At 64.7% G+C, this 26,426-nt stretch overlaps 1 protein-coding gene across 5 annotated transcripts in view; it reads right to left on the bottom strand.

Annotated features, from left to right (window-relative positions):
* The window catches only part of GSE1 (Gse1 coiled-coil protein), a 388,172-nt gene that overhangs the window by 24,422 nt on the left and 337,324 nt on the right, over positions 1 to 26,426 (bottom strand). For 4 of the 5 annotated variants that reach the window (XM_078439123.2, XM_078439122.2, XM_078439120.2 and 1 more), the window contains exon 3: positions 9,486 to 9,704. The exons of the other annotated variant lie outside the window; for it this stretch is intronic. In XM_078439123.2, coding sequence (XP_078295249.2) covers positions 9,486 to 9,704 — 219 coding nt within the window. The remainder of the gene's footprint in view (positions 1 to 9,485; positions 9,705 to 26,426) is intronic. 5 annotated transcript variants of the gene reach the window in all.

Here is a 26,426-nt window from a genome sequence, read left to right as displayed (position 1 = left end):
GGGAGGCAGGGCAGCCTCCGGCTCGCGGGCGCAGACAGCCGCGCGGCTGCCAGGGCGGCACCGTGGGGCCATCTCTCCTCTCTGCCCCAGAGGCCCTGGGAACGTGGCCCCGCGTGGCCTCAGCAGCATAACCAGGAAGCAGAGCGGCCGGACATCAAGGCCCCAGCGACATCAAGACAGAGCCTTGCCCTAAGCAAGGTGCTTCCATCCAGGACTCCTCAACGTTGACTCCCTAGGCTTGTGCACAGCATGGGCAACTGTACAAAGCAGCCCCACGGGGAGACACCCAGCCCCAACCCCACAGGCCAAGCCCCAGAGCGGCCCGGCAGCTCGTTCTGCTAGCAATATTGGTAACAACACCGAGGCCGGGAGCCCCGCGCTCCCAGATCCCACCTGTCAGGGCCTGGCCACGTGGGCAGGAAGGAGCTGCCCGAGGGCTGCTGGCCCTGAACTGCGACCCCAAGTCCCCCCCCCCCCAGATAAAGCAGCAACCACAGCCCACACCCCAGAATGCTGCAACCCCCAGTCGGCCAGGCCAGGCCCAGCTAGCTGGGTCGGATGTCATGACCACCGGGGGAGAGCCAGTATCACACGCTGGCCACCCTCCCTTCCCAGTGGGGACAGCTTCTGGGGTTTTAGGACAAGCTACTGTCTGGTCAAGTTGGTGACCCCCCCCACCCCCTGCTACGAAGCCGGTTTCAGGACCGCTGAGGGGGCAGGTGGGGTGTGTCACAGGCTAATCCGGCCAGCCCTGTGAGCGGAGCTCCCGGCTGGAAAGTGACCCCCCTGAGGTTCCGGAATGGCTCTCGTGGACCCTCACCCAGGTTCGTGCAACTGTGGGAAACTGGGCACATCTCTCTCAGGCCGCCAGCTCTCTCCCTGGCCTGGCACTCCCCCCTCTTCAGGGGTACGCACCCAGCAAAGCACCTGCCCCCCAGCCCTCCACGGGGACCTCCTCCGACGCCCGCCTGCACGTGGCCACGAGGACACAGAGTCGCTATCAGGTCGAGGGCCCGGGGCGGGGGGGGGGGGGGGGGAGGGAGGACAGGAAGCAGCCACAACCCTCAGCCACGCGATAGCAGGGGCTTTTTCCTGACCTGTGGGGTCACTCCCGATACCTGTCCTGCTGGATACTCAGTCTGTGCACTTTTCTGTAGGTTATTTAGATATTTAACTTTCGTTTATTTTTTAAAGTTCATTTATTTATTTATTTAGAGACAGAAGAGTATGCAAGAGCAGGGGACAGGCAGAGAGGGAGGGAGGGGGGCGGGGGGGAGAGAGAGAGAGAGAGAGAAAGGGAGGGAGGGAGGGAGAGAAAGAGAGAGACAGAATCCCGAGCAGGCTCTGCACCCAATGCAGGACTCGATCTCACAGACTGGGAGATCAGGACCCGAGCGGAAATCACGAGTCAGATGCTCCGACCGACTGAGCCCCCCAGGCGCCCCTGGCGTCGAAATGGTTTTACTGACCTAATTCCCGCAGCACAGAAACTGTCCCCCATCCCCATCTCAAGGGCACAATTCCTCAGTCCTCGGTGTATTCATAGCTGTGCAGCCATCACCCCAAACAGGAACCCTGTACCCTTTAGACCCCGGCCCCCAGTCGGTCTGGTCTCCAAGGACGTCCCTACTCGGGACGGTTCCCACAAACAGAATCACGTGGTGTGGAACCTTCCGCGTTGGCCTTTCACTCAGCCGGCGGTTTCTTCCAGTTTGTCCACACTGCAGCCGTGAGTCAGGGCTCCGTTCCTTCCTCCGGCTGACTCCTGCTTTACCCTATGCGGAAACCCCTTTCATCTGCGTGTGCCCACCTCTGGGCTCTGTGAGGCTGCTGTGTCTCCTGCTCTCGCAGCTCATCTCCCGCCCAGCTCGTCGTGGGGGCAGAGAGGGTGGACGTTTGTGCTCTGGACCCAAAACAGGAAGGAAAACACACACACACACACACACACACACACACACACACACACACACACACGCCAGGAGGACCTGCGGTCACGGCAGGGGCCGCCAAGAGCCTGGAGGAAAAGCTGGGGTCAAAGGCAGATGGGGCTCTGGTGGGGGGGCCTCGCACCCCGCCCTGCAAGCGCCAGGCTCTGGGCCGCAGGTCGCAGGGGCCCTCCTCCCTCAGACCACCCTCCTGGCCTCCGAGCCCCCCCTCTGGAGGGGCCCCGCCATTAGCTCGCCTCCCTGGATTAACCTCATTCCTAATCACCAAGGGGGGAGGGGCGGGGGAGCTCGGGGGCGCAGGTGCACTTGGACCGGGAGGCCACCGACAATTAGCAGCCTAATCTCCTGGGGGAGGGGGGAGGGGGGAGGGCGGCGGGCGTCCCTCGCCGGCCGGAACAGGCGATCGATCCCTGACCACGCACCCACAATTAGCGAGCGGCCGCCCCGACCCCGCTTCGCGCTGCGGCGGGAGGCCGTGACCGCCCTAATTAACTGGAGGCGCGCGGCGGGAGCCGGTCCACGGGCGCGTGCGGCTGGGGGGTGACGGGAGGCGGCGCTCGCCGTCACCTCGGCCGCCCGACTTGGAGGATGAGCGCCGAGGCCGCGGGGCACGTGTAATTAACAGCTGAGACCCCAGACTCAGGAGGGGAGGGTGGGGGGGGGGGAGGCCTGGCAACGAAACCACGGCGTCACGACGGCCGCTGGCTCTCCCAGACGCGCGCTGAGCCCGCCACGAACGCGCCCACCACCCGCTGGACGTCCAGGACCACCGCCCGCCCCGACTGCAGGGCACGGAGGGCAAGGCGGGCTCCCGGCGACAGGGGCGAGACGAGAGGCTGGCCTCCCGAAAAAGAGGGCCGCTGGGACGTCCTCCATCCCGGTAGTCGGGCCACCCGAGCTCGGCGGGGTTGCGCCCAGGTTCAACCAGTACAGGCGCTGACCCAGGACCCGCGGCCACGACAACCGGGGGGTGGGGTTGGGGGGGGGGGGCACAGGCATCGAGGACCCTGCGTGTCCCTGGCTCGCCAGGGCCCTCCTCTCGCTCCCGGAGTCTGTTCTGTCCCAGGTCAACCCCGGGTGGTCCCAGGCAGACCGCAGGGCATGTGACCGGAGCTCTGGGGCTGCCCTCTGCCCTCCCCGTACTCGGCCACCACTGTTTCCAACCGGGACTCGGGGACCCGGGCCTGGCGGGCGCGCACCATTTGGATCCAGAAAGGAGACTGGCCATCAGTACGCCCCCCTTGCTTGCAAGGCCGAGGGGCCGTGGGAAGCCTCCCAGCCGGCGGGGTGTCAGGTGGACGGAACCCGGACGGTCCCAGAGTCCGTCTCCCCAGAACGTGCCCGACAGAACAGAACGGTGGCCCCGCGCCCTTTGCAATCGAAGTGTGTAGGTTCCAGGGGCCAAACACCACGGGGAGCACCTGGAGGCAGGGACGGCCCGCAGGGCTGCCCCTGCCCAGCCGGGGTCAACGGCTCCCACGACCGGTGGGTTTGGGGAGAGGTGCCCCGAGAGAGTCACGGGGCAGCCGTATCCCTGCTTCCGGGCCCGGGGCTCTCCCCACCCGCACCTCCACAGTGCAGGACGCTGTCCCCCCACACGGCCACCGGCATGTTCCTGGGCCCTATCTACCATCACGGGATGGTCAGGGAAACCCAGAGCAGCAAAGGCCGGGTGTGGGTCTTTCTCATGAAACGCGTTTCCGGGGGCTCGTTATTTGCCAGTGGGCAGGCGAGGGCGGCGGGCTCCTCCGTTTGCCGACAACGCTGTCGGGGTAGGGCACACGGAGGGCAGGGGGCTCCGGAGAGGTGGCCGGTGACCAGGGAGGTCAGTGTTGTAGCACCACAGCCGGGGGAGGCCCGCTGCACCACTGGCCACCCCCCTCCCTGGCCTCACCCTCCTCCAGCCCCGACCTCCCTTGCCCACCTGCCTCCAGAATCCCCAGGGCCCTGCAGACAGAAGTCTCCCTGCTCGGCGAGCTGACACCTGTGCCCGGAGACAGATGGGGCGGCAGATCCCGCGGGGAAACGCCACCCCGGGGAGCCTTGCCAACGCACGGCTGACACACACGTGGCCAGCGTGTTCGGCGGGATCTTCTCTGCAGATCTGTTCTGCTGTTTTCTTTGAAACAGGATTTCAGGTGTCAGAGGAAGCCCCGCCCTCACTCTAGGGGGCCACTGGCGGGCGGGGCAGAGTCCCGCCTCCGGCCTCAACGAGGGCCCTGGGGCTCGGGGACAGGACCTCGGTGGGTTCCAGCAGCCCAAGGCCTGCCAGTAACCAGACCCGCCTGCAGAGCCAGAGACGAGATGCGGCAGACAGCCAAGGAATGGGGTGGAAGGAAGCTTCTGGACAGCGGCACCCGCGTTTGGGGCCCTGGACCTGAAGAGTTAGAAACTCAAGTCTGTTGCCCGCCACCTGTGCTCCCGGCCGACGCCAGCTCGGTCACCCGACGGAGCCCAGGGCGGCCACCGAGCCCATCCCGCTCCCTCTGCCTCACCGGGGCCCCCGAAGCCGCCCGAGGAGACCCCGCCCGGCACAGCCGGGTCCTGGGGCCGCAGCACGGGCTGCCCACAGAAACCTGGCCTCGACAGGGGCGTGGGTGTGGGGCAGCCGGAAGGTGGGAAGGGTGGGCCGGGCACGCAGGGACAAGCAGCGAGCCCGAGTGAGGCCCGGCCCGATGCGTTCCCGGGGCGGGGGGGGGGTCGGGGGGGGGGGGCACACAGCCCCAGGCGACTTGCGCTTCGCCAAGCGGCGGAGGATGCGTCGTGGAGCCCGCCTGCTGCAGCGTGGACGCGAGCAGATTGCCACTCAGCTTGTCAGAGCCGCGGCCTCTGCTTCCTCGTGCTCAGGGACAGCAGGGACTGGGGCTCCCGGGCTCGCCCTCTGCAGGGGGCAGAGGGGAAGGGTCAGGGCCTCTGGGAGCACCCCCACCCCCACCCGGAAGCAAGGCGGCTCCTAGGGCAGGCGAGCAGGTGTCAGACTCCAGGGGGAGTTTCCTGACTGACGGGCACGGACTCACGCCCTCACACAGTCACTCAACAAGCATCTCTGGGCGCACAGGGCCACTGGGGAGCCTGAGAAGCCCTGTGAGGCAGGCCCGAAAGAAGGTTGGGACACTCTCGGGGTTAGAGGTCCTGACCCGCCCCAGGTCGGTGGGGTCTTGGGATTCCTAGGTTGGGGCTCATTCAAGGCTCATACTTGGGCTTCAGATGCCCGTGGAGGAGGGGGGACCGTCTCTGTCCAGAAGAGGCCCTGGTTGGGGGACAGGCAGGGAGGAGGCGGCCAGGCCAAGGCAGGCCTAGTAGCTTCCAGAAGACACAGTGGGTCGAGTGACCCAGGAAGACGTCCTTTTTGCCACCAGAGGATCAGGAGAAGGACCCACGTGACGCCTCAGCTCAGTGGGGCCGCGCTCTGGCCGGTCTCGGAGAGAGGGTCCCAGGGGCACAGCTGCGACCAACCGGGGTCAGACCCAAAGAGTAGCCAGTGTGGGCTCGGTCACTCCCTGTGCTGGGCGCCCCTTTGTCCCAAAGAGTAAAGACGAGGGACCGGGAGAGACAGCAGCCACCCTGAGCGCCCCGACAAAGCATGTGACGCGGGGGCAGATGAGCAGGTGCCGTGGCAACCGACCCTCAGAGGGGAGGGGCGGGGTCACTCCCAGAGTCCGGTCCAATTCAGCGACCGGGGGCGGGGCCAGAGGAGGCGATGGCAGGGGAGGAGTGGTGGGGGTGGGGGTGGTCAGGGGTAGGGGATGATGGCCATGGTGGTCCCCACTTGGCACACAGTTGCTATGCCGGCCGCTGGTATGTTCTCCCTGAATCAAAATCTAGGAGGATGACACCTGAGAAAACACAGGCTCAGAGAGGTAAAGTGAGGTGCCCAGGTCACCCAGCAAGGACATGAGCCAGAGGGTCAGGCGGGTCCAGGCCCTGGGCCGCGCCCACAGCCCCTTCAGGAGCAGCGGGCATCTCTGTCCTATGCGGCCCCCCCGGGGCGGCCTGGCTGCAGGAAAGGCGGCATCGTGAGCCCCGGGACAGATGAAACACCCCTCCGAGGGGCTGATTTCTCTCTTCTGTCCCCTCTCAGGGTACAGCCAGCCACACAGCACTCGGAACACTTCCTCTGAATTGAATGTTTGAACTGCACCCTCGGGACACGATGTGAGAAAAGACAATAGCCCAAGAAACGAAGGGGCGAGCTTGGGCCAAGGCTTGAAATAAGGGGACGCTTCACGGCGAGGGAGGGGCGGCGGGACAGAGGGCCAAAGGGGAGCGGGAGACGCGCCAGGCTGCGTGTGGCTGGCACCGTGGGCCTGGCGGCTGGGGTGGGGGCGCTGGAACCACACATTCCTGGGCACGGCGGGGGATACCTGCAGAGACAGGAGCCCCGGGGAGAGGGGCTGGAGGCCGTGATGTCCATGGACCCCAGTCCGCGGCTTCCAAATCCCCCTCTGCTGCTCTGGACGAGGGACCAGCCCAGCCCAGCCCTGCCCACAGCCACGCGGACGGAGAACAGAGGCCAGAGCAGGCCGAGAACACAGCGGGCGACCGGCCAGTGCACGGCCCACACTAACACACGCCGCCGCCTCGATGAAGCGGGGGACGGCCTCGCACGCCCAGTGACAGGTGGATGGTGCCGGCCAGCCGCAAGGTCGTTCAGCCGTGAAAAGGAACGAGGTCCTGGCACACCGCGCGGGGACGGCCCTGGCACATCAGGCGGAGCGCGGGAAGCCGGTCGCTGGCGCTGTGCGCCCCCCCACCCCGGCCAGGGGAGGGGGCAGGGCCCGCTGCCGGGTTAAGTGCTGCTTTAGGGGCAGCGGTGTGGCCTGGGATTAGCACCCAAGGCGGCACGACTCCGAATGCACTAAAAACCAGGGGAGGGGACTCTTACGCCACCGAACGAGTTACAACTTGGAAATCTAAGAAACGTCCTGACCCTTCCCCGACCGCCAAGCCCCCAGCGGCTCTCTGGTTCCAGAGGGAAAGGTAGGGCCAGCTGGCTCTCCCCTTGCGCCCCCACTGCACCCAGGCTTCTGGAAGCCGACAGTCCACACGACCCGCGGCCCCCGCCTCAGGCACAGACTGCCGAGTGCCCCCTGCACCTATGAGGTGGGCCTAGGAGCGAGGGAGCTTCCCCCCGGGCTTGCAGCCCTCACTCCGGCTCTCCAAGCCCACCTCGACAGGCCTACGCAGCAGCCGCAGCAGCGTGGGGCACAGGGCGCGTGCTCGCCAGCTGGGTGCCCGGGGCTCCTGACTTGACCTCCCCGAGCCTCAGCTTTGCCATCTGCACGACGGGCAACTCTGGGCTGTGAGCCGCTTCTGCCGATGGAGACGTCACGGCTGGGGTGACTCAGTGAGACCCGGGGCGTGGCCCAGGGATGCTCACGAGTGACGGCACCTCCTCGTTTGTCAAACCGTGGCCTGACTGGGGGGATCAGGTAAAGAACCGAAAACCGAGCTCCCTGCCAGGGCTTTGCTCACGGCCGCCAGGAAGCCTGCCATGCTCAGGATACAGCGTGATGAGGGCCCGGCGCCCACGCGGTGGGACCCATGCGCGGGGCATCCCGGGGTTCAAACACCGCTCCACGGTCCACGGATGCTGAGCCTCCCAAACCCGAGCCCTCACATCTGAGCGACGCGGGTGGCTCCGGTCAGCCGGCGGCAGAGGCCGAGCTCCCACGACAGCGTGCACCGTGGCCAGCGTGGCCGCTGCCGGTCGTCCCTCACCCGGCCCTTCGCCGCAGTCACTCTTCCCAGGGCGGCGAACGTGCGGTGGGGAGCGGCGCCCTGTCCCCGGGCCCGGCCTCTCCAGCAGCACACTTTGCTCCCGGCCAGCAGGCCCCGGGAGGCTCTTACGGGTTGACTGCCCGCTGGCCCGTGCTCCAGCCAGACGCCGGGGCCAGTCTGGGGCAGCGGAAAGGGGACAAGGGCCATCGAGGCAGGCTCCTGCCTTGTGCCCATGGCCCTCCCGTGAGCCCCCGTCTGCAGACCTCTCCCCTGCAGCTTCCACGAGGAGGAAATGTGCCGCTCCGTGGCCACGACCTCTGCTGACGGGAGGTGTCACCCCAGGACGAGCCCCGTGGGCCGGGAGGGACGCCCGGGGGCGAGCCAGCCCCAGTGGAACCAGCATGCATGCTCCCGTGACCCTTGTGAACGCCGAGGACGGAGACGGCCAGGCCAGGGGGGTGGCGGGCAAATTCTGCCACGAGGGCTTCACCGTTGAGGGGACCAGCAAGCCTCAACCCGCCCGGTCCCCGCTGTGCGCGCGCCTCCCTGGCCACCGTGCAGGGAGCCGGCTGCCGTCGGCAGACATCTGTTCTCCAGCTGCGTGGCAGGAGCAGCAGGGACGTGCCGACACCAGCGGCCACACTGGGCCCAGGTGGACGGAGCGGCCCACAGCGGGCGGACGCGAAACCAGGCCCCAGCGGCTGCTCTTCCCGGGCAAGCGCCCACCCTGTCAGTCCTAAGCTCATCCCCTCACGCTTCCTCCTCCGCCCAACGACCGGAAGGAGGCGAGATCCCGAACCCAGGAGACCCCCCGGCCCGTCCCGGTCGGGGCAGACGTCCCGTCCGCCGAGCCGCAGGCCCGGGAGCCTGTGAAAACAGACACGCTTCCTTCCCATACCCGCGTTCCCCCGCCGAGGGCCCTGGACACCGAGCCCTGGATCTTTCGGCCAAGGCACCCAGCAGGCAGAGACACTCGGGTCCCTGCTTTTGTCTGCCCAGAGGTCAGCCCCACCTCCGAGCGGCAAGTCCACAGGCTGTGGGAGAGGCCTGCTCAGGAGTCCCCGCGGCCCCCGCTACAGACCGCCCCCGACCCGACTCGTCCAGCCAGCAGCCCCTGACCAGGACTAACACGGACAACTGGATGACCATCCCCAGAAGCGCCCGAAGCCAGCGGCACAGAGAGCCTCACGGTATGAAGACCAAAGCTCAGAGAGGGTCAGCGTTTCCCCAAAGCCACACAGCCTGTCACCACCCAAGCGACACCAGGAGCCGGGGCTCCAAACCTCCGGGGAGCACCCGCCCATCCACAATCCTTGCCTCGGCGCGTTAAGCGGTAACGGTCCGGGTGGAGGGAGCCGTCCCAGAGACCCCACCCCTCTCCCACCCCGACCCCGAGACCCAGCGGGTTTCCAGAGATGCGCTCCCTGCCGGGCCTGGTGTGGGCAGCAGAGCCCGAAGCCGCCGCGTCGCCTGGGAACCGCGGGCTCCCAGGGAGGGGGCCCGGCACACCCACCCTCCCCACCGCGGGCCACCCCTGCGGCGCCTCCTGGAGCCCAGGCCGGACCGAGGCGGCGGCGGCGGCGGGGGGAACGGGAAGCAGAAGCGCAGCCCAGGCGGCCACGTGGGGGGGGGGGGGGGGTCCGGGACGGTGCTGCCCCCCCCGCCCCCGCCGGCGGAACGAAGCAGCAGGAGAGACACCTGAGCAGCCGCGAGGGCGCGAGCGCCCTGCCTCCAGACCCCCAAGGACGCGGCTCTCCCGCCCCGGCCGCCGCACCCGCTCCCCCGGGGCCTGGCGGGAGAAGGGGCTGCGCCTCTTACCTCTGGGCTCCTCCGCCTGTTTGGCGAGCTTGCGCAGCGCGGCGGCAAAGCTGGAGGACGGCGCGACCTGGGCCGACAGCGCACTGCCGGTGGTGGGACTGCTGCTGGGCACCAGGGCGCCATTGAGCGGCGAGGGGGTGAGGGGGTTGACGGTGGCGGTGGTCCTGGTCGCGGTGGAAAGCATCCCTAGTGAAGGGGACTTGGGCTCATGGCTCATGCCTGAAACAGGAAAAGAAGAACCAGGTCACCCAGAGAGTAGGAGGGCCCAGCACCAGAGCGGGGGGGGGGGGGGGGGGGGGTGGGGAAGAGGGGTGCGCGGGGTCCAGGGGGTCCGGGGCCAGCAAGCAGCATGCAGGGAGGGGGGGCAGGAGCAGACCCGGGCGGCCGCGGCGGGACAGGAAAAGCAGGCCAGAGCCGGCGCGGCAGAGAGAGCAGGGCTCACGGCACCCCCGAACCCCAGATCCGTCATCAGAGCCACAAGCGTCCCCGGGACCCCAGTGACAGCAAGATCCCACAGCCCGGAACATCCACCAGCGTCACGCAAGATGGGCGCGAGGGACAGTAAGACACGGCCGCATCCTCGCGACGGAAAGGACCCAGCGGGAAGGGAGAGGGCCGCGCTGACGGTAAGGAAGCCAGCGCCACGGCTACTCCTAAGGTTTCTGCCAGCCACACGCGCACCCTGCCCCCCACCCCAATGACGCTGGCGAGCCTGGCTCTGCTCCCGCCCCCGTGTTAGAGAACACGCGGGCAGGCAGCGCAGACCCGGGATCCGACCCCAGGCGGGATCCCGGTGGGTGTCCACCCGCACAGGTGCCTCGCGGAACAGCCCCATCGGCAGTCGCGGGACACGTGGGGGAGGGGACCCGGCCGCCCCGCGGACCCTGCCTGGAGGCTGAAAACTGTGGCTCTAAACCACCATGGCTGGGAAACCCCGCTTCCCGCTGGGGACCGGGCTCAGGCCTCACCGTCCAAGGAGCTGAGGAGCCAGTGCCCACCAGGGTGATACCCGACGCCACGGGGGAGGACACGGCCACCTTCCCACGGGCCGCCAGCCTTTCAAGTCCCGTCTACGTGTCAACGAGGAGGCTGAACTGCCTCCCGAGCGGCCGATCAATAAAGGCCCAGCTCCGTATCAGGCGGCGAGCAAGCAGCACCATAAATAAGTTTTCCATTAACGTTCCCTGCCCTCTCGGGGCACCTGCCCAGCCGGGCCCCGCTCCCGCCCCCCCCTCGCCGTAGGTGCACTCCAGGGGTGTAAATCAAGGCCCATGGCCTCCCAGCTGGCAGGGGCCACAGGTCGTGAGCAGAAGGAAGCAAATTGACTTCCAACCCCCGAGACGGACACCTGGGAGGGGCAGGCTCCAGGAACGCCCAGGGTCATCCGGGGAGGGTCCTCGGGAGCCACCGCTCTCCTGCGAGCGAGTGGGCTGGCGCAGAAAAGACAATACTGAGGCAGGTGTGAGCTTGGGGGAACACCGTGCTCTCGGGTGAAGGCTTGCGCGTGGGAACCAAGGACCCCCACGGCCAGGCTGGGGGCAGGTCACGTGGGTGGCTGGTCAGCGGTGCTCTGAGGCAACAGTTCCACTGAGCGGCCGTGGCAGCGCGGACCCCAGGCTGACCCACGCGTCCTCCTCTTTCTGGAACGGCGGCGGGTGGGCGGACCCCAGCAGAGAAACCTGACCCTCCAGCAGGGGTGTGCCGTCCCTTCCCCCCACCCGTAGCCTGATCGCCAGAAACATGCGGGCGTCGGACACGGGTCGTTCTCAGTGAACCCAGCAGCCGGCCAGCCCCTCCTCCAGTAGGCAGCGTGGCGGGGGAGGCGTGGCCATGGTCCCGGAGTAAGGAAGTGGGGGCCCGAAGGTCAAGTCTTGAATTCACTTGGCTGCCAGATACCAAGTCACTGCCTCTCTGGGCCTGTCTCCTTGTCTACAAAACAGAGAAAAGACAGAGTCTACCTCGTGGGGTTCATCTTGAGAGGCCTCAAGGAATTAATTTACATGAAGGGGTTTCAGAGTGTGCCTGGCACGCCAGGGGCCATTTAACATACAGTCCATCAGCCTGCAGAGAGGGCAGAACCACGGGTCCAGATGAGCAAGGGGGCTGGCCAAGGCCACACACGTCGGTCTCCGCAAAGCAGGACACAAGCTTCTGGCTTTGTGGACCAGAAGCCCCTGTCACTGTCCCCTCCCCGGGCTGGGGACTGCACACCCTAGTATGCATGCCTTGGGCAGAGAGCCACTTCCGCGTTCCTGAGTGGGTGGACGCTGATGCGGGCGGTACCTAAGCCCTCCTCCGGCCCCGTGCAGCACCCACACCCGGCGGGCTGATGGGAGCTCTGGGGAGCGTATCCACCAGTCGGAGGTGCTACGCGGTAAAACGGAGCCTGTGTGGGGGATGAGGCCCGGGATAAAGCGCACCAGTCCTGGCGAAGCACGCACGGAAAGCTGTCCCTACAAAGGGCTGCCGGGGAGACGATGTGTGCGAGGAGGGACCGCAGGGGACATCGCTTATACCTGGCTGAGTCACCTCCTGGGACGCCTCCCAACGGGCCTGGGAGAGGCCAGCAGACCCACCACCTACCGCCCACACCGCACCCGCCCCACAGACCTCAGAGCATCCTGGGAGCCGTTCACAGCCTGGTCCCGGTCATACAGATGGTTCAAGGCCACACAGTCAAGCAGCACGCCCAGGATTCGAACCCTGTCTCCTGGGCCCGCACAGCAGCTGCCCAGTCCAAGGCCTGACCGTGACACCCGTTCTGGAGGGATAAACAGGCAGGCACATGCACGCACATACACACGGCTAAAATACTTTTCGCCAAAGTAGCTTAAAAATACGTCCACCTAATCCCTTCAAGAGGCGGAGACTAATTCCCTTCTCCCAAATGCGGGCCAGACTTACAGACTTAATTCTAATGAACAGAGTTTGGTGGAAGACACAGTCTGTCCCTTTCAAGAACAGGCCACCAGAGGCGCCGTGGCCTTGTGCCACCCACCCGCCCTCTTGAATCACTTGAGGGCACTCAAGCAGGCTGCAGAGACTCCCGTGTTTCAGGGAAAAGGATGCTTCCGGACAAAAGCCGCGGCTCCTCCCCCAGCCTGGTGGAGCCTTCGGATGAGACCACAGCCCCAGCCGCCAGCTGGATTCCAGCCTCCTCTGAGACTCTGAGCTCCACCCACCCAGCTGAGTCACCCGCGGACCTTCCCCCCCCCCCCCCACCACCAATGTTTGTTAAGTCTGGGAAGAGTTTGTCACGCAGCTTTGAAAAACCAACACCGTGGCACCACACGCTCCACTGACCAAGACTGCCCTCTCCAGTTCTCTCCCCATCCCCTTTCCTTCTTGGAGCCCAGTTCGGGCAGAACTTGCAGACGTTCAGCTATCTGCAAATACCCTGTGACTTTACCCACAGTCTCCAAAGCGGGCCCCCCGCCCCCCCCCCCTTCCTGATGCCATCAGAGACCATCGACCGCCGCCTCCCTGCTCCCTTACTCCTTAGAGAGCCAGCCTCTTTAGTCCCCAATCCTATCAGAAAGGCATCACTGTGCCCATTCTACAGACGGGCAAGACACGCTTGGATCCACAGGCCGACAGATGGTTAACGGCGGGACTGAGATCCCGGGAACACGGCACCTGTGTCCTGTTTATGCTAAAGTGGTCAGGGCCCAGATCCAAACCCATTCTGCCCTGCGGCCCACACCGCACACTGATGTCAAGATAGGGACGAGGGGTGGGGAAGTGAGGGTAGGCAACGTGGTTATTCCACATCCCAGTGACCGGTCCCCAAGGCCCAGGAGCAGATGTGAGGTCACTGCTCGGTGGCCATGTGACAGGCTGGCCAGCTGGTGACCCGAGTGGACCTGCTGTGACCGCCAGCTGACAGTGCCGGGCACGGTGGCACAGAGGTGCTGGGACAGGCAGTCAGCGGCCACCGGACAAATCCCAGGCCAGACCCCAAGACATCACACGCCCCCTAAGGTGCTGGGGGGGTGTCTTCAGTCGCAGCGAGGGGAGCGAAGGTCTCACTTCTGTCCTTGTGGCTACATCGTAATTTCTCTGCAAGGAACCAGGCTTTTGAAAACGCGGCGGGGGGGGGGGGGGGGCCGCCAAAGAGATAGTCACCGACGTGAAATTGGCACACCCTCAGAAGCCCGGGGCGTCCCCCTGACCGGGGCCTCCTCTGGCGAGGTGCAGGGGCTGAGGGAGCTAGGAGGCCCCTGCCTGCTGGCCCCTCCCCCCTCCCTGGGGCAGCTGCCCCCTGAACGGCAAGGTCACATTCCTGCCAGTGACAAGTGACCTCCCCTCCCAGCTGAGCCTGCCCTCCCCTCCTCAAAGCCTGGCACCTGCTCCCTGGGCTCAGGGAGGAGCCCCCCTGGGTTCCTGGGGGGAGGGGGTCCCCCCAAAGCCAGCATCTCTGCTCTGGTGTCGGCCGTGGGCTCCAGGGGCGCTGTAAGCCAAGAAAGCTCCTGCTGATGTCAGGTCACTTAAAATAGAATCCCAACCCAGACACTTCATTAAGGAGCTAAACTTAGCCCTGCTCCCCAGCGTGTGCGGGCGCACCCGCAGGCTGCCGGGAGGGCAGGGACCGGGGACCACCAGCGGCTGGGGTGGCAGCACCCTTGCACCCGGCACAGGCCAACCTCACGGGCCCCTGACACCTGGCAAAGGGTCGCCCCGGATCTACAGCGGCTCGACGCGGCCTCGGGGGAGCCCCCGCCCACCCTGCCCCTCTGTCACGGGCTGGGGTCACTTCGGGGCCCACAACCCCCTGCTCTGCCCCCCAGGCCCTGCCCAGGGAGGCCCTGCCCAGGGAAGCCGAGCCCAGCCTCCCACACAGGTGTTCTCTGGCTGAGGCCGGGGCGTCCCCAGGGGTGGGCCGAGGGGACAGTGGGCTTTGGGGTGGCCCCTGCACCTCAGGAGGCCCTGGAGGAACGTGGGGCACCTGCTCCCCGTGCCCTCGTTAGAGGGGTACTTATTAGCTTCTGTGCTCCTGGCCGCTGCCTGAATTCTTGTCTACATTATCAGCTCATGTAAATTCATTATCCTAACAGCTGGGAGTAAGCTCCACTGTGGGGAGGCCGATGATGGATGAGGGCCGGGGTGCGGCCAAGGCGGGGGCGGCTCACGAGCGACTGGGTCATGCGGCCCCCCTGCTGCCCTCCTCTGGACAGGGCTCCAGCCCCCAGGAGGAGAGATCCCACCAGAGGTGAGATGTGACCGCTCCACGCCCCCCCCCGCACCCCCCAAGCCCCAGCTTTCTGCCCCCCCCGGGTCCCAGCACAGCCGAGAGCCCACCGCGATGCCGGAGGTCGAGGGCAGGAAGGGGGCAAACCCCACCGGGCTGTCTGCACCCACAAAGTGCCCCGGCCCCCACTCCACGGACAGGGCCGGTGTGCGGAGGCTAAGGGCGCCCCGTCTCAGAGCTGCCACCGGGCAGGCGAGGCCCTCTCGGTTCCCGCTCCTCCTCCTCCCCAACGTGGTGTCTTTGATCAACACTTTTCCTCTTCTGCCTACGTTTCTAATATGGCCAGAAGCAGCACAAAGCTTCCAAAAAAAAAAAAAAAAAAGGCAAGGAAGGAAAATCCAAGTGCAGCGCGGCTGACGGTCTCTGTTCTCCAGAAACCCACCTTGTTCCCGTCCTACGGAATGGACCCAAAGCTCCCAGAGGCAGGACTTCAATGGGGGGAGGCCCCCCGACACTCCATTAAATACGGCCCCCGCCCAGCCCCCTCCTCTGCGCGACGGTGGAGGGCGTATTAATCAGCACAACGGCCTCCCGCAGACCCCGTAATTACTGCTTCCTTTCATTGGCTCATCCGCGGCACCAGACCTCGGCCCGCTCCCTCCCTGCTCTGTAATTACAAGCTAATAGCTGAGATGAATTTTCTGCTGGCTCCGGGTTCAAGCACCAGTCCGCCCCTTCCCCCTGACGGCCCCCCCTGGGGTAATTACACCCCGCGGGGCCGGGCCCAGCGGGGCCCCGGCTCTCCTGCCCCTCGCGCCCAATCTGGACTTGGATGCTCTAATCGCCCCTCCTGGTAATTTTTCATTACCACCGGAAGAAATGTTTGTGAACAAATACAGAGCGTCCCCGGGCTGGGGGGAGCGGGGGGAGGGGGCCCGAGCCACGTGCTTGGTGATCCCCACACCCCCAAAGGGGTGAGGCTCCCGCAGCCCTAACGAGGCCAGGGTCACCCTGCCCTGGAGACGGAGACCGGGACCGGTGGGCGGCTGCGGTGTGGGGTGCCACGTGATCCTGGGAGCCTGTGCGGCTTCATAATAAATTCATTATTTTATTTGCCTTTGGCGTGTTCTGAGCTCACTCGCACGAAGCAATTTTTCTTGGGGGTGGGGGTGGGGGAGTCCGGAAGGTTTTCCTGTCCGGATGCACAGGACGGCCTGCTTAGGCCCGATGTCCTTTTCCAGCTAAGGACAGCCCCCCTCCGGCTGCAGGTTCCTAAGGGGACTGGGGCCTCCTTCTGGTGCCAAGTCCCAGAACCGGACTAACTCCCCAAGGCCAAGGCCCCAGCAGATGGCAGGGATCCTGACCTGGAACCAGAGAGGACAGCAGACAGAGCAAGGAGCAGGGACGGGGAGGCCAGCCTGTGCACCCACGGGAGACCCTGGTCCGGAGCGAAACAAGTCACAAGGCGGCTGGCTGTCCCACACGGCCGCCACCCCCCCCGCAGACCTGTCACTCAGCAGTGTGAAGTCACCACAGAATGCCAAAGGCAGGAGCTTATGAGCTCCTCCAGAACCCCAATCAATGAGAACGGGAGCTCACCCCCACAGAGCCGGCACCACAGGGGGAGTTGTTTCCAAAGCAAATTTCCGGGGTCACCCGACAGCCACCGTAAACCCTGAGTGGGGCTCAGCCCAGGGCACAGAATGCCCACGCAGCAGCCGTGAATGGTGCACAACGGGGTGGGGTGGGGGACGTTTAGGGTCCTCCCCAGCCTCAACCCTCCCCCGACTGCCACGTTAGTAAGGTGGGAGGGGGGGAAGGGGTGCAGAAGGGAAGTGGAATCCAGATTCTAGGGAAAACAGGAGACAGGAGCACTCAGGACAGGACCCCCCCCCCCCCCACACACACACATACACACATACTTATCACTTGGTGCCTGTGTAACAGGTAACAGCTGAGCGGGTTGGGCCAAGGGGCAAACCCAGCAGGGTGAGGCTGAGATTCCTGGGAGGGGTGCCCCCTCCCAGTGGGAGGCACAAACCAGGTGGCCACAGAGATGGCCAAGGACAGTCTAGGGGTGGAGGTTCAAGGCTGCAAAAGACCAGGAGAGCCAGAGGCCGGGAGGGGGGGCGGGGGGGGGGGGGGGAACGACGGACACAAGTCAGGCAACAGATGGCAGCGACATTTGACAGCGATTACTCTGAGCGGCCGCGGCGTCTGGAGGAGCCTGGACAGATGATCGGCTTGGAGCGGCAGGGGGCGGCCAGCCATCCCGAGGGGGCGGCAGAGGCAGGAACCACAGCCGCGGGGAGGCACACAGTTAATAAAGCAAGAGAAGGCCAAGAGACAGGGTCAAGGCTGCAGCCCAGCATCCGGGACCCCAGGAGCCGTTCCCGAACACCAGACAGGAACAGCAGCCGTAAAAGCAGGGACTGCTGTGCCCCGAGCTTCACATCACGCAGTAACTCCTGAACAGACCCAGCAGGCAGCGAGGTCAGAGAGGCCACCCGGAGTCCCAGGGCCGGAGAGGGAGATCCCTCCCACCCCATGCCTGTGCCTTCTCCACACCTCCTGGAGGCGGGCAGCCACCGGGGGTCCCAGGGCCAAGGAGCCCCCCACCACAAATTGTCCCGAGGGGCCTGCCTCTTACTCCCACTCTACAGGTGGGTAAGCAGAGGCGGGGACAGTTGTGCCCTTGTCTAGGCTTGCATGTCAAGAGGCCGGGACCTGAGCCCAGTCTTTCCTTGCTCCTGTACTGGCAGCCTCTCTTTAAATATGAGAAGACATGGGGGAGGGTCAGTCACTGGGGTCACCTCCCATTTTGCAGACCCCAGTCCTGTGACGGCCGGTTCCTTGGAGAGCACCCGCCTCTGTGCCATACCCATTTTATGGTCGGCATACGGCCCGGGAGTGATGATGAGAATCTGATTTTGGGATTCCCCCCCCCCCCCCCCCCGCAGGTCCCCACAGCTCCTGGCTGGAGGGTATCCACCCTGCAGCCACCTGAGGCCCAGGTGACAACCCCGGACTGGGACCCTTTTATGTGCCCGTTGGCATCTGAGCTAACCAGGCCACCTCCGAGCTGAGTCTTGCTCACAAAGGAGCCCTTTCAGTGGACTCCAGAGGCACGGGGTGCAGGAAGCCGGTGGGGGTCAAAGGTGTCCGAAGCAGAGGAGAGGTCCCGAGGGAGAGAAACCCAACCCAGCCAGGAGGCGGCCACTGAAAGCCTCCAACTTTCCACGGGGCAGCAGGTGGGGAAGAGGCCAGGAGGGCAGGGGTCAAGGCCAGGTCTTTCTTCTAAATGGACAAAACCTGATGGGGGGGGGGGGGGTGAGGGAGTCCAGACTTTGAGGAGCAGAGCCTGGGCCCTGCCTCCTGCCCCCTCACTGCAGTGGGTGTGGGCGCCAGGGGTCCCTGTTGGAACAGCTCCTGCCTGACGCCTGCTTCCGGTGAGGGAGGCGCAGAGAGCACGGTCGCTTCAGCACAGAGTAGGTGTTGACAAAAGCTGTCTGCACCTGCAGCCCCAGCCCCCAGGGGCAAGAGAACAGAGATACAGGTACGCCGGGCCACGGGCACATCTTGGCAGGTCCTCAGACCAGCGGGGGGGGGGTGGGGGGAGGGAAGGGGGGAAAGGGCCGGCTCTGGGGGCTCACGTTGCAGGACCACCCGGGGGCTGAGGCAGGGGACTGAACTGTGGGTTGAAAAACCAGCCAGAAGACCAGTTCCCAGTCTGGCTCCCAACACCACTTCTCAGCGGGGTGGTCCGAACCTCAGTTTCCCTATCGGTAATGGGATTGGGTGGGGGGAGAGCGGGGGACTAGAGGCAGTGGGGCAGAGGCTAAGCAGGCCTCCTTTTACCCGCCAACCTGTTTTTATTCGGCCTGATGTCACGTTGCTTAAAGGGGAATCAATGGACGTTTCGAAATGGAAGGTTTCAATTTAAAAAATGAAGATCCCGGTTTCTCTTACAAAATTAGAAGCCGCCAGTCCATCATCCTGAGAGGGGCACCTGTCCCAGGTCCCCACTGCTCCCTATGGTCTCAGGCCGGTCTGCGTGCTCAGTACGGAGCGTGGGTGTCCCCCGCTCTGGAAAGACGTGTGCTCAGGCAACGAACAGTATCCACAGGGGCTTAGTGACAAACGTGTGCGGCCGGGACCCTCCGCCCAGATGTCACCGCCACCCTGACTCCGTCCGGACTCAGCAGGAAGAGGTCACCAACCCCTCCACACTCAGACTTGGGGGCGAGGGCCCACCAGGAAGGAGGCCGTGATCCTGACGTGTGTCAGCTGCAGGGTCGGGGGGGGGGGGGGGGGGGGGCCTTGCCTGGCTCAAAGCCAGCACGCTCAGGCCAACAGATTTTTGCTTTTGTAAAAAAGGTCCGTTATCGTGATGGTCCAAGTGGCAGACTATATAGCCTCTCCCGCTGAAAACGTACCTACTGAATTCTGCATCAGATTTACCAAATCCACACAAGCCAGGCCCACCCGTATGAGTGACGTCCGTGAACACAGGTTATAGGCTCCGACGGCATAGATCCCCTTATGTATCAGACCATGAGTATTAACACCCTTTCCCCAATGTTACACACCCAGGCAAAAAAAAAAAAAAAAAAAACAACCAAAAAAACCCCCAGAATATCAAGAAAAAGATCCAGAAACCTCCAAATTCTGATGGTACTTCCTCCTGGGCTCATCTACCAACCTCAAAGCCCTGTGTACTATGCCCAGAGGGGACTAAATGCCCCCCCACCCCCAAGAAAACAACCATCCTGCGGCCAAAATGGACCCGGTAACAGGGCCATCACTTACCAACAGTTACCATGAGCTCCCACTCCTAACCCTGCCACAGGCCAGGCCAGGCCAGTCACGTCCTTCTGTCCCCAAATGTCCTCCGTCAACTGCCCAGGAGCTGACTGCCCGGGCCTAAAGAATCCTTTACTTCTGAAAACAAACACAAATCCCTCTGCGGCTCCCACCAGGAACCTGTAAGGTTCCTGGAACCCCAGCAGGATGCTGGGGCCCAGAACTGGACCTTATGGGCACCAATCTTCACCCTCTGGAACCTCGAACCCCGCGCTCCCGGGTCACACAGCAAGCAGCAGCCCGGTCTACCCCGAGGACCCACCGTGGGTGCCACAGAAGCCTGAGGAACAGGTACTTGCCAAACGAAGGGTTTTCTTCTGCTCATGAGGTCAGCAAACGCCCTGGGAGCCAAGGCCCCTTGGGGAGGTGTGCAGAGAGAAGCCCAATGAGCCAGGACTGGGCCGAGAACGGTCTGGGCTGCTGCGGGTGGGCAGAAACCACAACCGCTCCTGGAACAATCTGGCAACATGGTCGAGGATGTCAAACCTTCACACCTCGGCCTTTTCCCTTCTTCGCAGCTATTCCGCAGGCAGGTCCCACGGTGTGAACACACGTGTTGGGGGCGGGGGGGGGGCTCCCGGCGTGCGGTGCGGGGGCGGCTGTTGGTGGCAGCAGGAAACCCCGACATGTGCAGCGGACCCCGGCTGCAGACGCGCTGGCGTGGGCCCCCCGCCAGGCACAGCACAGCAGGGGGAGGAACTCGACGCTGCCCTATCGGTTTCAACTCGGAAACCAGCTATCGGGGTAAAACGCACGGCCTGTGCCCGAGTGACAGGCTGCCGGGTCTGGCGATCCTATTAAAGAGGCCCTCCGGTCTTATAAAATGTTATAAGACATATTTAGGCAGAAAGTGCTAGATGCTAAAAGTCTACACGCGCTCAGAAAGGCAAGGCCTGGACACAGAATCCCAGGCCGCTCCTCCTACCCCCTTGGGGAGCTTAAGCAGAGCCCACTGGAAACCCTTCGTGAAAGGCTGCAGGCAACCCACGGGGGGTGCGGGGGGCAGATGCTATCTATGCTTTAGTTTTCTGAGCTGTGAATCCCCACTCCAGACGGCAGGGGACAAGCAGACAGCCCTGCAGCTTCAGGGACACAGAAGTCCCTCCCATGGGGTGGCCTGGGAGGCTCAGTCGATTAAGTGATTAAGTGTCTGACTTCAGCTCAGGTCACGATCTCATGGTTCGTGAGTTCGAGCCCCACGTAGGGCTCTGCACTGACAGTGCGGAACCTGCTTGGGATTCTCCCTCTCTGCCCCTCCCCTACTTGCGCACCCTCTCGCTCTGTCGCAAAATAAATACACTTAAAAAAAAAAAAAAAAAAGAGGGGACACCTGGGTGGCTCGGTCAGTTTAGCATCCAAGTTCAGCTCAGGTCATGATCTCACCGTTCACGGGTTCGAGCCCCGCATCCGGGTCGGTGCTGACAGCTCAGAGCCTGGAGCCTGCTTGGGATTCTGTGTCTCCCTCTCTCTCTCTGCCCCTCCCCTGCTCACACTAGGTCTCGCTCTCAAAACTAAATAAACGTTAAAAAAAAAAAAAAGAAAAAGAAAAAAAAAAGGTTCCTCTGATGTTCCCAGGAAGGCGGCTAAGAACTTTGGCTTTGTATCCAACTTTGTATCTTCCCTGAGGGCCGCCTGGTCTAGTCAATGAACAGAGAAAGCCCCCAGGTCACCTGTACCGCATGTACCCCATGTTAACACCTGCGTCACACACACAACAGTAACCAAAACGCAAAGCTAAACGCACCAGAGGAACTCAGCAAGATGAAGCCGCTCCCAGCTCCCATCGCTTAACTGCCTCTTCCTTCTCTGCCAATTACCAGCGACGGGTCGGCGGGCCTGAGCCCCCCTGGGGCCCCCATTTCTCCAGGCCAATGGCCAGATGGGGTTGACCCCCAACCTCACAGTTAGGCCCTCAAGGGAACACACAGCGCCAATACCAGTCCGCGCCCCACGTCACACGAAGGCATCTGTCCGACCCCCCGCAGGGGCTGGGTGGCGCGCTAGACCTCGGGGGTCAGCACAAAGGAGGCCCCTGCCCACCCCGCGCGGAGGCCTGGTCCTCCTCAGTTTGACACAGAGATTTTCCTTCGGGACGGCTTAACCTGCCCGGCGTCGATACGGCCCTGACCAAAAGCTCACCGATCGATTCCTTTTATTGCTGCCTGAGGCCACACGCCCGCCATCTGAGCACAGGAAGGGCAGCGCCGGGGGGAGGGACGAGTCGGCTGGAAACGGGAGGTGCGCACGTGCAGGGTGGCTGGAGTCCGTGGGGGCAGGTGCGGCCCCAGCACCGCAGGGTCAGCAGGGGCTGATCTGGCATCTCGAGCCTTTGTGTTGGTCGGAAAAGCGGCTGCAGCCCGTCCCTACGCCAAGCGACTGCAAGATGCAGGGCGGGGAGAACGGGGCCTTCCAGCTTTTATAATTTAAGGCCTGGGGTCACCGAAAAGGAGAGGACGTGGGGGTGCTTTCTCTGGCAAACCCTCATACAGGAGCCTCTGTGCCAGGCGCTGCCCCGAGCTTTTCTAGGAGAGCACCTGACCTCCAAGAGCCTGAGGACACAGGTGTCCTCGGTTGCCACCCGATTTTACAGATGAGAAAACCGAGGCCCAGAGAAGCGCCGTGCACGAGATCACACACAGAGGGGGACGCTGCCACCCAGGCGCCCCCTCCAGGCTCGCTGGGGGCTTACCCCCAGCATCTCCCTGCGGTGCCCTTTCACAGGTGCGTGGCACACCTGTCACCTGAATCCTCAAGCCGGGGAAGGTGTCCGCCCCCCCAAGGTACAGACGGGAGACAGCTGGAGGGATGCCCCGTGCCCAGGTCTGGCAGCCCCAGAGACGCTGCAACGTGCAATTCCACACATATGTCAAGTTCTCAAGCCGGAGGAACCAGTTCCAGAAACGGCAGGCTTGGCCAGAGCTCCAGACAGGCACGGAAGCCATCCATCCAAACACAACTCCGCAGGCCCCCTTAGGGGAACCGCGTGCGGCGCACCCAGGCCGGGGGAGAACCGCCTTCGGGATCCCACCCCAGGCACACACGAGAGCCCTCCAGCGACCTGGGGATGGGGTCTCAGGGGTGGCCAGAGACCTCCGCGCCCACTGTCCTTCCCCACCACCTGCCCCGGTCAGGCGAGGTGGTACCAGTCCCCAGGGGATGTTTGTTGGGGTTCACGGGGTTGCCCCATCCGATTCGGGGGCAAAAAGGCTTCCTGGGGAGGACCCCAGATCACCTTCCCCAAGCGGGGGAAATTCCTTACCCCCACTTCCTGCCCCCCCACCCCATGCTCCCCAGAGGCTGCTTTCACTTCCCCTGGCCCCACAGTCGCTTCCCCTCTGAACTTGGGAACATGCTATGCTCAAGGCCTCCAGAAGGGCAGGCAGGGGGGGCTGGTGTCGGGGCCCCCCGGAGATCTGGAGCCGCCTGGAGAATGCCAGGGACAGGGCCAGCCTGTACAAACTCAGTGGGGGGAGGGGGAGGGCTGCGCGGTTCCGTCCTGAAGGGGGCGGGGACGAGTGCCTGGTGGTGGGGAGAAGCTGCAAAGGGGAGATTAAAAGGCCCCTGGCTTGAGTTTTGGCAGGTGTGCAAAGGGCCGCTCCTGTGTTATCTGTCCCTACACCTCCCAGCGGCGAGCGCCGGCTGGGTTCATAGGAGGCGCTCAATAAATTCTCATTGACAGGGACACTCTGAAACGTCACCTCCCGCCGCCTGTGGCCTCGGCCGGGAGAAGGGCCAGTGTGGGGGAGTGAAGCTGGCAGCTGGGGGGAGGGGGGGCCACGCTGCGCTCCGAGAGAGGCGGGGAATGGACGCGCAGCGGCCAAGCCGAAATGTCACCTGAAACACGGATCCCTGCAGGTTAAAAAACAGCTCTCCCGGCACACCGGGCGGGGGCGGGGGCGGGGGACAGGCAGCCAGCTTGTGTTGCCATAACAAAGATAATTAACGTGCTCCCAGCCCAGTGTGGACGTCGAGTAACCCAAGCTGGGAATTCCAAGCCTTCAGACGGGGCCAGGAAAAACCGGCCCTGCTGGCTGACTCCGCAAGCCCCTGCGAGTCCCTGGGGCAAGAAGAGAGGTAGCAGGCAGGTCTTGCCTGCATTCTTCTGGAAAAGTAGGAGCCGCCAGCACCCACCCCTCAGGTGGGGACGCAGAGCCCAGAGGCCCTTCCTTCTCCAGAGCAGGAAGGGAGAACAGCACCTGCCCAAGGGTCAAGGGCACTTAGGAACTTAGGGGAGCTGGGAGGGCTCAAGTTTGGAGGTGCAAAACTCAGGTCTGCCACCGAGTGGCGCTGCGTAGACTTTGCTCTCGTGCCTCTGGTGGGAGATGCGGACAGAGCCCAGGGGCAGGCGCCTTCTGCTTTGAAACCACAAGGCTCTATCGGATCTGAAGCCCCTGAACTTCCCCAAAGACAGGGAAGTCATTGGCGGCCAGACGGCTGCCCGAGGCGACAGTTTTGTGCAGGCCACCGGAGGGTCCAGAGGGGTCCTCTTCTAGCTGTGAGCGCTGGTGCTGGCCTCCAAGCCCCTCTGCTTGCTCACCCCTCAGGGGACCGATTCTGTGCCCCAGTCTGCACAGCAGAATCACCTGGGGAACTCCAAGCCTTCTTTAGCCTAGGGCAGGAACCCAGAGGCTGTGGCCTAGCTGGGTTCGGGGACACCGGGCCACTCGGCGAGCTTAGAAAACCAAGCTTGGGGATCTATACAAACCCTTCGCAACTCTGACAAGCCAGGATTCTGAAAGCCGTCCCCAACAGGTCAGGGCCTGCACCAGAGGGCAGCCCTTGCTGCCTTGTTTGGAGTCTGGCCCCGCACAGAGGACGGGGCCTGGAACCAGGACAGGCCCCACAACCCCTCTCCCCGGCCCTCCTCCGCAGGCGGGGCTGCTCTCTCACCAGCTCCGGACTCAGGCTCCCAGGGGTTCACAGAAAGCCAACTCCCAGGTGTCAAAACCCCGCCTGCTCCAGCTGCCCCCACCTTGCCCTTCTCGCAGTGTTCCTACTCTTGCCTCGACACGAAGTGACAAAGCCGACCCCGCGCGGGCCATCATCAGCACCCCCTCCCCCAACACTTCGCCCAGGGGTCAGGACCACGCGGACACAGGCTACTGAGCTCGCCGCAGGCTTCAGCAGAGCCAGCCCTGCTCGCTTCCGCGTCCACCTGGGCAGGGTGGAGACTCCCGGCACAGCAGGCAGCAGGGATGACACACGGCCGGCCGGGTCGGAGCCTGCGCCCTGGGCCCCCTCACCTGTGGCGTGGCCCGGCTGAGTCAGGCGGCAGCCTGCGCCTCAGGTTCCGCCGTCCCCACCGGTGGAGACGGCCTGTAAACACAGGGTGAGCAACTTTTACGTGCCCCAAGCTTAAGTAACACTGACCGAGACCCATAAACAGGCTGCTGACCCGGGGTTCCCCACCCCCGCTCCGCTTTCCAGTCTGGGGCGGGGGGAAGGGCACAGAGTCCCCCCGGGGAGAGGGGCCAGCCGGCCAACCAGGCCAAGCACCCCACCAGGACCTTCTGGCCCACCATCTCCGCCTCCTGGAAATCGGCTTAGGCCGGGAGGTTCCCACCCAGAGTAGCTGAGCCTTTGTTCCGGGGCCTTCACAAAAGGAGTCCTTTTTTTCATCTGGTGGTCTCGCTTTTTGTTTCCAAACCCCGACCTGTGTGGGCCCCAGATAAGGCACCGCAGGGGTTAACAAGGGTTTAATGTATTTTAGATGCACTCGGCTGACAAAGGCTAGTTTACAAAACAACGGCCAAATCGACTCAACTCCAGGCTGGTAGCCACCACCCAGCTGGGGGCCAGCTTGGGGTGGGGGGGGGGCGCGGCTTCCCCACCCGGCGCTCAGCCCTCAAAACTTACAGCCGGCGCTCCCGCAAGGGGTCTCCCGGACCCAGCGAGCTGGAGGGGGGAGGTGCCCGAGGCATCTCTTCCCCCCCCCCCCCAGTCCCGAGAACCCCCCTTCTCCCCACGACCTGCGCTGGGAGCCTCCACTGCACACTTCTCAAGTGGTCCACTGGTTCCCCACCCGGAGCCGCGGAGGGCGAGCCCAACTCCCGCTCCGCCTCCACGAAGGGAATTTAATTAGCCTGCTGGAGAGGCGGGCGGGCGGCCGAGGAGGTGTCTCTGGTGCTGCAATATAATTGAATCGGCTCCACTCGGTCGGGCCACTCGCCGCCCATCAGCGCGGCCGCGGGCCCGGGAGGGCTGGGGGCGGGGAGGCGCATCCAGGCGGAGCAGGAAGGGCTGGGGAGGGAAAAAGGGCAGCGCGAGAGTGGGGGGCGGCGGATGCAACCACCCTCCCACCTCCGAGGCTGGGGCAGCCATCTTCGGCAGGAGGAGGGGCAGGGGCACCGCTCCAACGGGGGGGGGGCAGCGGAGCCCGGGGCGGGCCCTTGGGAAGCAGAGTGTGGGGGTCGGAGACCCGGGAGCCTGCAGCTCCGCCCTCCCGGCGGTCTTCCCCGCACCAAGGGGAGGGGGAGGGGAGCAAGACAAAAACCTTAACCGCGAGTCCCCAGTCCGCGAGCTCCGCCCCCCCCCCTTCCAGCCGCCGCCGGCACCTGCCGTGGGGGTGCACGGCCGCCCCCCTCGCTCCCGCCACCGCCGCAAAGTTTTTGCCCCGGCTCCGGAGCGTCGACAGCTCGCCCAGAGCCCCCTAGCTTCCCGTCCCCCTCCCCCGCTGCGTGCACCCTTACACGCCCCTCGCCGGGAGCCGCCACCGAGCCCGAGCCCCGCGGCGGCCCGTGTCCCCGCCCCGGGCCAGGCCGCCCTGGTTCCGACCCGTGCGGGCGGGGGGCCTTTGGTCGCCTGCCCGCCCGCCCGCTCGGCTCTTATCGCCGCTCGCACTCCGGGGGAAGTTGACCAGGAGCCGTTGGCGGCCAACCCCGCGGAACCCG

This window comes from Panthera onca, chromosome E2 (genome assembly GCF_046562875.1).
Source record: "Panthera onca isolate mPanOnc1 chromosome E2, mPanOnc1 haplotype 2, whole genome shotgun sequence".
Lineage (NCBI taxonomy): Eukaryota > Metazoa > Chordata > Mammalia > Carnivora > Felidae > Panthera > Panthera onca.
Note: the sequence above shows the minus strand (reverse complement) of the source record. Positions and strands in the feature narration are given on the sequence as shown.